The 14,006-nt window shown below is 40.1% G+C and overlaps 1 protein-coding gene across 4 annotated transcripts in view; it reads right to left on the bottom strand.

Annotated features, from left to right (window-relative positions):
• Window positions 1-235: 235 nt before the first annotated feature.
• Window positions 236-14,006, bottom strand: part of septin9b (septin 9b) — a 75,816-nt gene continuing 62,045 nt past the window's right edge. For all 4 annotated transcript variants that reach the window (XM_086033462.1, XM_086033464.1, XM_086033465.1 and 1 more), the window contains 8 exons: window positions 10,469-10,597; window positions 10,245-10,326; window positions 9,254-9,391; window positions 5,436-5,553; window positions 5,259-5,354; window positions 5,078-5,174; window positions 3,542-3,593; window positions 236-2,555 (listed from right to left, as the gene is read on the bottom strand). In XM_086033462.1, coding sequence (XP_085889588.1) covers window positions 2,336-2,555; window positions 3,542-3,593; window positions 5,078-5,174; window positions 5,259-5,354; window positions 5,436-5,553; window positions 9,254-9,391; window positions 10,245-10,326; window positions 10,469-10,597 — 932 coding nt within the window. In that variant the 3' untranslated portion in view covers window positions 236-2,335. The remainder of the gene's footprint in view (window positions 2,556-3,541; window positions 3,594-5,077; window positions 5,175-5,258; window positions 5,355-5,435; window positions 5,554-9,253; window positions 9,392-10,244; window positions 10,327-10,468; window positions 10,598-14,006) is intronic.

Here is a 14,006-nt window from a genome sequence, read left to right as displayed (position 1 = left end):
TCCAGCCTCCTCTCGCATTCCAAAAACATGCATGTTAGTTTCATTCACGAATCTAAATTGTACTTGACGGGATCCAGGTCACTCGCAACCCAAAATGAGGACAAACTCTACAAAAAATGGATAGGTGGATAATTAACTTTGTTATTCCAAATAAAGAATCCGTGACTAAAGTATACTGTGTTCAGTTATAACAGATTTGGATAATCAAAATCATTTGCAATAAAGACAACCAATGTTAACCAATAAAAATATCAACTTTTATTCTTTGAGCATAACATATCAAAGATAAAACTTTTAACTCTATAATACCGTCACAAATAACAATGAACTATACAACAGTAAACAAAGTAACCACTAACTTCCTCTGGACATGGAATTGTGCTCCTTTGGTTAATAATAAAGCAGTGATGAAATCATTTCTGTGTGGCGATTCGATCATCTGATTTCACGACAGTTATGGAAATGTCAAAGATGAGTTTAATTGAGTTTGATAAAAACGAAACAGACAAAAAGCCTAAGCTGTTTCTGATGTTATTTCAAGGAAGTGTCATGGCACACGTACTCCTAAATGACGGCAAAACATGCGACTCAAACTAAACAATTTCAGCTTGCGATGTAAATGTCACACTTTCTAATGCCACAATTACATGTACACGTGAATGACGAACACACACACACACACACACACGTGCGCTTCACGAGCAGGTCCTTTAACGCTAAAAGTGCAGCACGACACCTTCCCATTGCTATGTACTCTCGCGCGCACTTGTTGAACTCAACAGTTGTACTCCCAGTTGCTGAAAGAATGGCTTAACTAAACACAAATATTCTTTATCATACAAAAAAAGGACTTTAATATCGATTTACAGGCCTAAGAAACGGACAAAAGGATGGCACGCATTTGTTTACAATAACAAGATGAATAAAAATACACAGGTAAATGAACACTGTAAAATACAAGGCGACCGCTTTCTATATGAGAAAGAGACAGTGGGGTGATAAAGATTTTTTCTTTTTTTTTTTTTTTTTTTTTTAAACCATCACAGTGGGGGGAAAAAAATATGACAAAACTTTACAAAGAGCTGCTCACGCACTGTTGCTGCTCTCGTTTGTCGATTTGCAGTGTGGAAGCGTCAGATTTGTGTCTTGACTTCCTTCTTAATAAAATAATGCTACTCTAAATATCTTGACACAGCCAAGTAACTAGATAGAACTATATGTATGACAACACAAAGTGAACCAGAGCTAATCTAGACTACAAAATGCTGTTTTGTTTTCACCTTAGTGATGTTTAAATGCCATGTGAGATTCCTCCCTCTACTCTCTATTAGGGGCGGGGAACCTTTTGCAGCGGCCAACAGTCGAATGCAAAGGGCCACGCTGAAAAGAAGAGTGGTGGGGGGAGTGGTATTTTTTGGAGGGGGAAAATGTTGTTTAAAAGTTTTTTTTCCCCCAAAAAAGCCATATTAAAAGATTAAAGTGTTTTTTTTTGTTTAAAAAATAGCATAGTATGAGAATTGTAGGAATTTTCAAAATAGAAATTAGCATAATACCACATGAATAAAGTTAAACTTTTTTTTCTTTAGATTTTTACTTTAATGCCGTAATATTATAATTTGAATCTTTAGTCCTGTGAATTGACAACTCCCACCCAACAAATACAACTTTTTCTTAAAAAAAAAAAAAATCTTTTTACACACAATTACTTCATTTTACTTTCAAAATTATTGTTGCTCTCTTTTTTGTTTTCCTTTCCGGTGTGACTTTCATACTTCTTTGTAACAAAGTCCTCTGATGGCCATATTTAATGTACGACAATATAAAAAGCATTTGCCGTTTTAGTTTGTTTGGGAGCTTTTTCAACAGTTCTTGTGAGATTTATTTATTTTTTTTTCCAAGTGGTTGACACGCCCGCCTCACAATTCTGAGGTTGGGGGTTCAAATCTCTCTGGCCTTCCTATGTGGAGTTTGCATGTTCTCCCCGTGCATACGTGGGTTTTCTCCCATAGTAAAGTCAGCTGGGATGCTCTCCAGCACACCCGCGTGCTAATTAATTAGCACGAATGATATAGAAAATGTGAATGGTGAGAAAGCTGGATCAAATCCTCTCATTGGCCATCAGTTCCCCACCCCTGTTGTATAATGACACCAAGTTCTACTTTAATGTAGACGATCCCGGGCAGGAGTAGATTTCCACGTGTATTATGGTGATAGAAAAGTGGCTTATGGCTGAAAAAGTCCCATTAGGAAAATAGATTCACGCTCATCGAACATGTATGTAAATGGACTCGTTCATGTAAACGAAGTGGGTGTGTGTGTGTATGTTTGTGTGTGTCTACATCTCATGGGTGAGGACTTGATGTTGGATTGCCACTCCGTTGGCCTGCACGACGCCGCCCGGCAGCAGCTCGGGCTGACCGTTGGCCTTGGGCTGAGCAGGAGGACGCTCGGGCGGGTGAGAGCTCAAGTGGCTGTTGGACTCGTTTAGCCGGCGCACGCGATACGTCTCGTAATGGATGCTGCCCGTGATGTCCTTGATGTTCTGCATGTGCGTCCTGAAACGGAGACGGACAAATGTGCCCTTCAGTAAGTTGTACCGCTATAAGTCATAAAACATTAAAATATATATTTTTTTTAATCTTTATAGCCGAGGGGAAAAAAAAGTACTACGACAAGTATAAAGTCACAAATACAAAGTGGGAAATCACATTGCAATATTAAGTCATAATTTTTAAATTAATTTGAATTTTTTTTTTTTTTTTTGCTTGTGGCTGCAAATCACGACATTTTCTTCCTAAAAAAAAAAAATCATACCTTCAGGCAAAATCACCAGTAGCAAAGTAAGGTAAGAAAAATCCAAGAAAAAAAATCCTAATTAAATAAGAGTCAAATTATTTTGAGAATACAGTTGTCGTTTTTTCAGTCCCCCCCATTTTAAAAGATTTTAAAGAGAGAGACTGAAGATAAGAATATCATTGCAAGAATAAAGTAATAACTACATGGAAAAAATGATTTATTAAGAGAGTAAGAACAATATTTTGTTTTAAAGAAGAAAAATGGTGAAATAGCTGCAAAGATATAGCAGGGAGAAAAATCTAGTACTAAAAATTGTGTTTTTTTCTTGTTTTCCAAAAATACTGAAATATAACTTGGGTAATTACGCCATGTGGCCACCCATATATAAATAATAGCACCGCATATATTCAGAATATATTTAAGCTATTTCTTTACTATTACCCCTTAATGTCGCAAACATTCTGATTTATTTTCGTTTCAGGAGTGACTTAAGACAACCACAACTTGTGCCATATAGTATTAAAACAAAACCATCATTCTCATAGCAGTTGATTATTCCTTTATATAATATGTCCAAAGTTACACTTTCACATGACGCATTTTTAATACAGTACTATATTGTTACTATAATCCAACAGCCCTACGATATAAAGGAAGAAGGCTTCTTTGAACAGGAGCAAAAGCCTTATATTCAATGTGATAAGCACATCATATATGATAACATTTGGCCAGTATTTGCTTGTACCTGATCAGGAGGTCTCGCAGGTAAGCGAACTCACAGTGTGCAATGTTCTCCACTGCAAAACAAAACAAACACGTACGTAGGTTGATTATTTAATCATTCCTTTCCCAATGCACTCTAACGGAACTCGGCACCTACAGGCAAATCAAGCGAGCCGTTAACTCTAATGATATAATGAGAAATGATATGAGCTCATAAATTCATTCGGCTCCACTGTGCCCGCAGGTCATACGTTTACCACAGGGTGGCGGTGTTGCGCTCTCACAACCTGAGGTAGGATCCTCAGCTTCGCACTCTCATTTAATTCGCTAGCTTTTACTTTGGCCGAAAGGGATTTTAAGTGACTTGTTTTCACCATTTCGCCGTGACAAGCGACGGGTGCCAAGAGTGTAGCGCTCACACATGTTTGAATGATAGATTATGTCAAGAGTGCAAAATGGGGTGGGTGGGGTGAGGGGTGCGTCTATTTATGAAAAGCTTTGAAATCCGCAGCCACTAAATTAAACTCTCTCTGAGAGCGGAATATCAGCTCGGGGTTGGAAATGCTGATTAGTGACGTTGAGTGAACGTATGCCACACTATAACTCGAACTCACGGGTGGGGGACATACGCACATAGGGGTACTAGCCAGGCAATTCCAAAACTAATAAATCACTCGAGAAGAGGGTGGTAGTGAATCAATATTACAGTGTTATAAAAGTTTCACTTAAATTTAACCACAGGAATAAATATAGCTTTTCTCAAGCACAATATTATAATTTAGTGAGATGCACCTGTATATGATCAATGGTTAAAATTGTTGTGCAAAAAAGAAAAAAACACATTTCCTCAAACAGTGGCTGCTAAAAAAATTTGGGGCAATCATATTTTCATTATTAGATTAAAAATGTTTATTTGTCATATGCATCGTAAAAACTCAACTGTAGCACTGAGCAACAAAATTCTTATTTTGCTCTTCTCTAGCCTTTACAAAGAAAATCAAAGACAAAAAAATAAAGATAAGTACTAATGGAAAAGTATTTATAAAAATAGTCATTTTATGAAAAAAAAAGGACTATTTGAGCTAGGCATCGTAATATTCTAATTAATGCAAAAAGTATTGCAGTTTGCAGAGTTATTGCACAGTGTAAACGTTCAAGTGAGCAGAATTACAAAGGAAAAATATTGCGCACCTTGGTTTTCATATTATGATGTCACTTGTACAGATTGCTAGGTATTTCATTTTTCTCACTACTTTAAAGATCACCGAAGCAATATTTGAAAACTTTGTGGGAAGAGGCATAGAGATAAAAAGGGGGACAGAATCCGGAAGATGGGAGGCTCACCTTGGGACACTTGTTGAATATGCGTGAATTTCTAAACTCTTAGTACAAAACTAAACTCACTCACTGACTCTTTACACGGGCCTATCAACAAAAGAACTGGAAGAATGTCACGGGTCTGATAGCGTGTGGGTAGAAGCTGTTTTTTTTTTTTTTTTTTTTTAAACAAGTAATATTGCACCTGCACAAGTTCACATCACATGCGCACATGTATTACCCTCTATGGTGCCCCATTTTGTTCTCCTTCCCAGAATCCTCTTCCCGTTCTCCTGGTACTCCTGGTCACTGCCCACCACAGCAAAAGGGATCATTTCCTGTAGATAACACACACACACACGGTCACGCTTTGCTCATTTCACGATGATTTCATTGACATAATTGGTCATTTCTGACTTTACCCTGATTTTATCATTAATCATCCTGTCCTCTGCATCCTCGTCGAACTCTTTCTGAGGATAGACGTCGATGTCGTTGGCTCGCAGCCCTTCCCTTATCTGCGCGAAAACAGCCGTTTGCAAGTGATTGAGGAGATTGGAACGTCTCTCGTCGGATTCAAGTGTGGCCGCAGCGCTCACCGTCTGCTTGAAGTAGTCCCTCTCTTCCAGTGTGAGCGTGTCAGCCTTGGCGATGACGGGCACGATGTTCACCACCTTGCTGAGACGCTTCATGAACTCCACATCCAGAGGCCTCAGACTGCAAGGGAGACCGGAAAAGAAATGATTCGAACTTAAAAGACGCTAACGTGCATGAATGTCCACTACGATACTAATGTTGATGTGACTCCATATCGTCAACAGGTAGAGTATGCTCATAACTCATGACAATGTGCGGAAATGCTACACATTTTTCTGCAATGACCCAAAGCAACCACTAGATGGCAGCCATGTAGTATTCTATTGTACTCGGGGCTGACAAGCCTGCATTATGTCCAGTGATAGAATACAGACGTCAACTGTTTACAAAGGATTTCCGTTCATATGACTGTGACGTCACCAATGTTGCGCGTCAATCGGAACGTGCTGTAGCGCTAACATATGCTAACTAACGCTGTAGTAAAGTCACAGTTTCAGTACAAATTTGGAGGGAAACACTTCTAGGCCATAAAACAGTACACGGTTGTATTTTTTGGATGGATATTAGATATTAATATTCATAGATAGATACAGTAGATTAATTAGGAAAATGAACAGTATACAACATGTACAAACACATTTCTTAATGACTGATTGATCGCCATCTTCCAAACTATGATGGAAGTTACCAGGATCTTTGGAGAATGCTGAATTGTATTACTAGTATTTTATGAAGCAGCCAGAACGTAATAAATTCCATTTCCTGTTTTCTTGATTATCTTTCCACTCCCCTCTTTGCCCCCTCCTGTTGTAATATCATGGGGGGAAAAGCCAAATAAAAAGCAAAACAGATGTGTGGAGTTCATCTTTTAGACTAGTCTCATTGAGATTTGCTTACATCCCACACATGGTGATAGTTTACTACTGCAACTTTTGACTTTTAGAGCACGTTTTGTTTTCCCCCCGTTTGACTGAACTCCATATTGTATCACTTTTGCAATGTTTCATTTGTGCTCGCAGCTTTCATCTCCCTACAACAATCTCATACTAGCTGCAAAAAAGTAATATGAGTGACATTGGTGCGACACACTTTGTTTTCAACTTGTCACTCTCAGTTTGACTTCTTTTCTGCCTTTTTCGCCTCCAGATAAACGCCCATACTAATACTCTTGGCTGTGCCCTTAAATTAGCGTCAGCTAAGGCGAGTCCGGTTCAAAGTTCCAACCAGGGTCAGCCCTGAGGAGAGGATGAGTTGGCTGGACGCATGTCAGGAGAAAAAAAAACGACCAAAGAATATCAGTGGGAAAAGGAGCGACAATTAAAGTGACAAACGGGACAACAGGAAGTCGTGCATTCAAACAGATGTCATGTGAGATATATAGGAGTAGGCATGCATGTCTATTTCATGTTTCACATATCCCTGCATATGTTGTAAAGACAGCATCATAAGCAGATGTGCACCATCTGTTGTATAAAGAATCACTCTTCCATTTATGTGGTTGTTAAAAAAAAAAATGGCTCAAACAAAACAAAAACAGGTGAATGGGGAATTTACCAGCTACAATGCAAAACATTGTAAGTAAGTAAAATGAATTTATATAGCACTTCTCACACAGCAAGCTCACAAAGTACTTCACTTGGTTAAAACGGATCATAAGCTATATTCCCATCAAGAAGGCTTGCAGGACGAGGTAATAACCAGAATGACCAAAGGGGGGGGAAGCAAAATTGGCTTGGCTATTATCAGTGATGGATGCTGTTGCACGACAGAGCCCTGCCTCAGTGGCCACTGTTCAGCTATCCAAAACCTCAAAAGCCAAATAAAAGGACATCACTGGCACGCAAGTAAAATTAGAGCAAGATGATATATGCGAGTATCCTTCAGATAAACACAGCCAGAATCTAAATTGCATAAGGGCGTTTTGCTTCATGGCCCTACAAACGCATGAACAATCAACAACATTGCAGACCCTTCACAGTAGTCTACTGGATGCAATTGGATGTTGCACTTGTAAGCTATAAGAGATGAGGCCCCTTTCCTCCTCGGTACTGCCACATTTGTAGACCCAATCATATTTTTTTCAAGAATATGTTCCCACCAGGCCCACTAGTTGAAGCACGGCATTCTGATTAATATGGCATTTGTGGAATATGAGTTAAGCAGCAGAACGCACCCGTTTTCAGCCATCTCAGGGGGCGGCCATTTTGTCATTTATGTCGACTGAAAATGACATCACAACTACTAAGGGCTCATGTAACGACCAATCCCGGCTCAGCTTCAGAAACCAGGTCAGCCGTGATTGGTCCTTACCTGAGCAACTTCGATGTCATTATCAGTCGACAGAAATGACAAAATGGCTGCCCCCAGAAATGGCTAAAAACGAGTGGATTTAACTCTTATTCCACAAACGCAATATTCATCAGAATGCTTTGTTTCAACTAGTGGGCTTGCATAGAATATCGTCGCTGTCCTGTGAAAAACACTTACTTAGAATTTTGAAAACCTTTTAAATTTTCAATTTAATGCGATGTCTATAACGCAGAAACATGATTCACGTAAAAATAAGAAAATGAAAAAAAAAATGGAGATAAGTGTTTTCCCATGACAGCGACGATATACTCTACACAAAAAAAATATGTTTGGGTTGACTTCTGCTTTAAAAGGACAATCCTTACAAGAACGCGCTATGTGCATCCATACTGTGCACGCGTCTACAACATACATTTGAAATCCATGCCAGCTTGGTGGTTGCCAAAACCGGCGTTTTCCCGCCTGCGACTCTGATTGCCAATGAGACTGCCAATATGCTGACAGACGCTTCTTGTTCAAACACATTCAGTGAATGCCGACTATTGTGTCTGCATGTAAGCAAACAATATGTACAGTAAAGCGCTTCAGTTGTCACCGCGTGCCTCGTGTTGCGAATCCGAGGCGTCCACACAGCATGCAGGCACACACATTGCAGAAGCAACAGCTGCGGCGTCACGAACGCACGACGACGGAGGCTGTCAAACACACACAAACACGCGTACACACACACGCAAACATGGTGGCTCCTCTCAAGGGGAAGGTTGACGCGGACGTTGGGAAAACGATACAGCAGTGAATGAAGACATTGCAAGCAGGTCACGCTAGCTAGCGCTTGCAGTCTGTATGTGTTTCGTGTTCGTAGGCATGTTGTGTACTATGCAATAATCATAAACCTCCGTCTTTTAAAAGTTCAGCATTAAAAAAAGGGAAATGTCATGAAAGGAAACAGTAGCACTGTACTGTGCAAAAGCACTGACCAAAGCACCACCACTAGCTTTGTGGTTTTATCGACCCTCTTTCAAAGCAGTCATTTGGACATAGCCAAACAATAAATGGTTGCATTTGTTATTGTTTTTTTTTTTTTTTTTTAACTTAATTTTAGTGTGGCTTTAATTGTGTGTATGGATGGATGTGTACGAAACCACGGTATTCCCTTTAGTTCCCTGGCGGCATAAAACGCATGGAATGGAAAACTGTGGGTATAATCTGTCAGTGGGACACAGCAATCCTATAAAATGCTAGCAGAGCCAAGAGCGAGCACAACAGAATCTGGTTACTTTGTGAAATACGACTCTCCAAAGTCCGACTCAAGTGTCTCCGAAGAGGTAAATGACTTCCACATGTGGTCACAAGAGAGCCAGCGGCGGTACAACTGATGGATTTGGGAAAATCCCCAGTAGGCCTGCTTCTTCTTGGCAGTAGTGGGAGACACGAGTGCGTGCGTGTGTGTGTGTGTGTGTAGTTAGCAACGTGCTAGCCTGATGCATCTTACTGCCTTGTGTATGCTTACCAGTGGCCAGTGGGCGGGATGAAGTATATGCAGCAGTGCACCCTGGAGTCTGGGATCCTCTTCTTCCTGTCGATGTTGATCTCTTCCTGCAAGTAGGCTTCGTACTGGTCATTGATGAACTTCATGATGGGCTGCCAGCTGAGGAAAATGTGAAAAAAAAAAAAGGTCAATGTCAGTCAAAATGGAACCCATATAAGGTAGAACAGAAAAAAGTGGGGAGGGGGTTCTTTATCCATCGCGCTGTGGGTGAATTGAAGTGCGTGCCTCACTTGCAATGAAAGCTAACGATCGTAATGAAAAAGCTATAATTAAATGTAATGACAAAAATATTCGAGGTGTCAATATCACAATATATGCTATTGCATTACATCAGATATCAACAATGTTACTGTCCATTGTCCAACTTATGTGCAAGTTATTAGTTTAATTACGGTAAATGGATATCAGATTTTCTTTTGACTAGAATGGGAGAAGGGCAACATAGCAACCCAGTGGTTAGCAGGTGTGAGTGTCGATGTCCCGTCCCTGAATCCTGCTCACGAAATCCCGCTCCCGAATCCTGAAATCCCGCTCCTGAAATCCCGCTCCCGAATCCTGAAATCCCACTCCCAAATCCCACTCCCGAATCACAAATCCCGAATCTCACTCCCACTCCCGAATCCCACTCCCGAATCACAAATCCCGAATAACAGTCCCTCCCAGTCCCTCTCTCTCTCTCTCTCAATTTGATACATTTCAAAGTGGAACGATTCGATTAGATACACTTGCATCTTTCAAATCAAAACATGTTTCAGTTCAAACAGTTTTTTGTTACACCCCTACATTTTACTATTTAGCATATATCTTGACTTTTGCCAATTGTTTATGAAGCCAATCAACATGGGCAGAGTTGCGCGTGGATTCCCCCCATCCTTTGCTGTGACTAAGTTGCATTATGTAAATGAGATGGCAGACTGAAGACTTTGTGATTTTGCAGTGACTGAGGCCTCACCAGTTCTCATTGTTGATCTGATCCCCAAAGCCTGGCGTGTCGATGACCGTCAGCTTCATCCTCACACCTTTCTCCTCAATATCTGCACACAGGGAACATGCATGAGAGGTTAACTGAAGGCTTTAATTTGTCCATAGGTGCGAATGGGTTTGTGTGGAGATGTTTCCTGTGATTGACTGGCGACCGGTCCAGAGTCTATCCTGGGGAGACGAGCGATGACCCACCGTGACTGATGGACTTGATCTCTACGGTCTTTGGGATCCTGTCCTCAGCGTTGGGCTCAACCGACTTGCGGCTCACCTTCGATTTGAACAGCGTGTTCATCAGAGTGGATTTGCCCAAGCCGCTTTGCCCTGTCCACCATCAACGCACGCACACACAAACACGCACAACAGTCAGTTAGAAGAAGGCATCTGCAGGTTTAAGGAAACCACATTTGACCCTTTTCAAGGCTACTTTGATTTACGATATGTCATTCATTACATATGAGGAGAGAGCAATATTTAAATTTAGACCCCCTGAATCTTAATTCTTCATCTTATCAAGACATTCGGGACAGACATGCTTCCGACTTCGTGGGAGCAGTTCGGTGGAGGCCCATTTCTGTACCCAGTGCAAAAAAACAAGCTTCTCAAGACCTTGCTTTTTTTAAAATTTATTTATTTATTTTTTTTTATAAAGAGGCATACTCGGATGAACTTGGTATGAAAGAACATCTATGGAATAACACAAATCTGGATGAATGAACATAAGACACACACAAACATCTTGTAGCTGCTTCCCCAATCTAATCACACGAATTCCAACACAGTTTCTTTTGTGTAGGCGTGTGTAGGTGTGTGTGTGTGTGTGTGTGCGCATCTCTTAATGGATCATGAGCAAATTAAGACAGCCGCAGGGTCACATGAAGAATCTATGGATGTCAAGAGGACCACACGCACACACACTATTTTATTTTATTTTTTTTAAATCAATGAACTCATTCATTCAAGTTACATACGCTACTCTACATGTGATGATCTACAAGGTCAGCTGGTGTCATATGGATAATATAATCATGCACGGTGGTGCTCAATCAAGCTCTTGAGTGTAGCATTATGGCCACCAAAGAATACACCAAAGCTCACCGTGCCTGTAAAAGCATTGCAATAGTACTGCTACTCAAAAAAAATCAATTCTATAGAAGATTTCAATTGATATTTTCCAAGAGCACGCTCCCATTCAATCAATCTAATTTCATTTATATAGCGCTTTTCATACAAACAAATGTCATCCAAAGTGCTGTGCAATTCAATCATCCAAACTACAACAGTGTGCCATTGTTTGGCACCCCAGTGGACAGTCAAAAGTGTGATTGAACAACATAGTGATTTATCATGTCAGAACAGGTTTCATTTGCACTCGAGGTGATAAAGCAAGTTGATACATGTCTGCTTCAGATCTGTGAGTTGGCCCGCAGCAATGGTTAAAATGCATCACATTTGCACCGAGGTTCATCGTGATACATATCTCAATCTCAGTACAACTGACTTGAACTGCACTTTGATATGCAAAAAAAATAAATAAAAAAAACAGCGTGGTCATGCAGCAGGAATGCAGACGCGTTACCTTGTGGTTTTGAACATGTTAACACCTTGTAGGGGTTGAAATCAACGCCCGAATGCATAGCAGGCCTCACAAATTAAAATCAGGCATTCCATTCTTTCCATGCATGATATACTACTTTCGGCGTGACCGCTATGCATGCATGGAAAATTTGTGCTCATACATGAGCTTCATTTTACAATGGAGCAACCAATAACAAACGTAATGTTTTCTGATGGTCAACAGTGGGATTTGTCCAGATTTGGAACAAACTCCTCCCAATCCATATGAAAAGAAAATGTACAGAGAAAATGCATCCCAGGCTCAAACTGTCACTATCGTTTAACCCTTTATTAACTGTTTTAAGTAGCAGAACATTTGAACTGTGATAGAAGAGTAAAAATAAGTTAACCACTGCTAGCAAACGACACACAAAAGCACACATTTCAATGAGTGGGACACATTGCAGAAATCCTTAAAATATTTGTATGATATAAACCATTTTGGTTCCAACACTGACCCCTGGGGGACGCCACATACAATGTACCAATAAGCCAGTTCAAGGCTGTATCCCTATACAACAAGGGGCGTCTGTAATAACTTGAATATTTTATATATTATAACGAGCATTACTGTAACAGTGTGTGAAAATGATAATGAACTTTTGATTTGTTGATGATGGACTCGCGATTAAAGGGGTCGGAATGGAAAAGTGAATACTTCTTCTTACTCCTTTTCGAACATGTAGTAAATGTATAAGTGGGTAAATTATGACCAATCAACGGGTTAACTGCTGTTTTTACTTTCTTTTGGTTCTTTTATTTGATGTTTTGTTTTGGTGTTACGTGTTTTTCTTTTCTAATAATAGTTCTCTGATGTTATCTGTGCACAATCAACAATTCCCACTGCGCATCTCTGCCACCAGAAGTATTTGGGCCACACTGCGTTGAAAGCAGGTCTGTTTATGACACACTTTCTGTTCATAGTTTACAGTTCTCACACTTTTCTTGACAACTCTATTTGAAGCTGTTCATTTTTCTTAGAAACAAGTGAAGCGAAATTAATGATGGGAAAAAGTTTTTTTTTTTTTTTTTTTTCATGGCTGCACCAGAGTTTAGCCTCCTGCGAGTTGTTTTCGAAAGCAAATATAAGCGCAATTGCATGCGCATCCCCACTGTCATGTCAGGGCTCGCAAAGTGCGTACGAGCTAAAATTCACGCATCCTACCCTTACTTAAAGGTATATTTCCAAACATGACAAATTCTCCACTCATCTTTGTATTTATGTCCACATTGCTCGTTCCGTGCAGAGTTAAGCGCTGCGTGTTAGTTATAAGTTCATCCATAAAAAGAACGGCTTTGTTCCACATTTTCGAATGTGGCAGCCAAAACCCCAAAATATTCATAATGGATGCCATGTGATTGTTATTATTGAATCGAGTGCTGAGTCAATAGCTGCTGTAAACACATAAGAAAAAATTACAGCTTTGGGGGTTTATTGGAAACATGTGCGGCTGTTTCAAAGAATGACAAAAATAAATAATGAAGTAACCATTTGCGGAGCGACAGGACAGGACGGCTTTAAAGGTAAGTCATTTATTTGAGAGTAAGCGTGGCTTTTGCAATGAGCACATGTGCTTTGTAGAGTCTGGAGAGCAGTTAAAGTCATCTTGAATTATTTGGACGATAAATATCTGCTCTCGCCAACAAAAGCATGACCAAGGAACAAGGCCGGCGAACTCGATGAGTTATGGTCAGAGGCTGTTAATGGGTAAAATCTTGACCCAGACAAGTGGTGCACTGAAAGCGGCGTGGTTTTAACGCTGACATTTCAACTGAACCGCCACCTCCACAGAACTTCCTGATTTGACACTTGACACAAATGCACGCAAACGCAAGGGGAACATGGCAGCAGCACATGGAACAGTACAGCAAACGATTAAACAGCCTTTTTCATCCCGCAATAATGTAAAGACTGAGTGAAGGCTTTTCCATTAGCGAGTTTTCATCATCTTGTATGCTGAATAAAGCAATGAAAGATGACATGGACGAGTAGTAGGGACAAACAAAATTCGAATTTATGTTGCAATGTAGTAGACTTTTCAAATCATGAAGGCCACAATTTTTGAAAAAAAAAAACCCCAAAAAAAAAAACCCATAAGACCAAAACATTTATGTA

Source organism: Filicampus tigris, chromosome 6 (genome assembly GCF_054856515.1).
Source record: "Filicampus tigris isolate MCC_2025a chromosome 6, RoL_Ftig_1.0, whole genome shotgun sequence".
In the NCBI taxonomy this organism is placed as follows: domain Eukaryota; kingdom Metazoa; phylum Chordata; class Actinopteri; order Syngnathiformes; family Syngnathidae; genus Filicampus; species Filicampus tigris.
The sequence above is the reverse complement of the archived record's forward strand: the minus strand, read 5'-3'. Positions and strand labels throughout refer to the sequence as shown.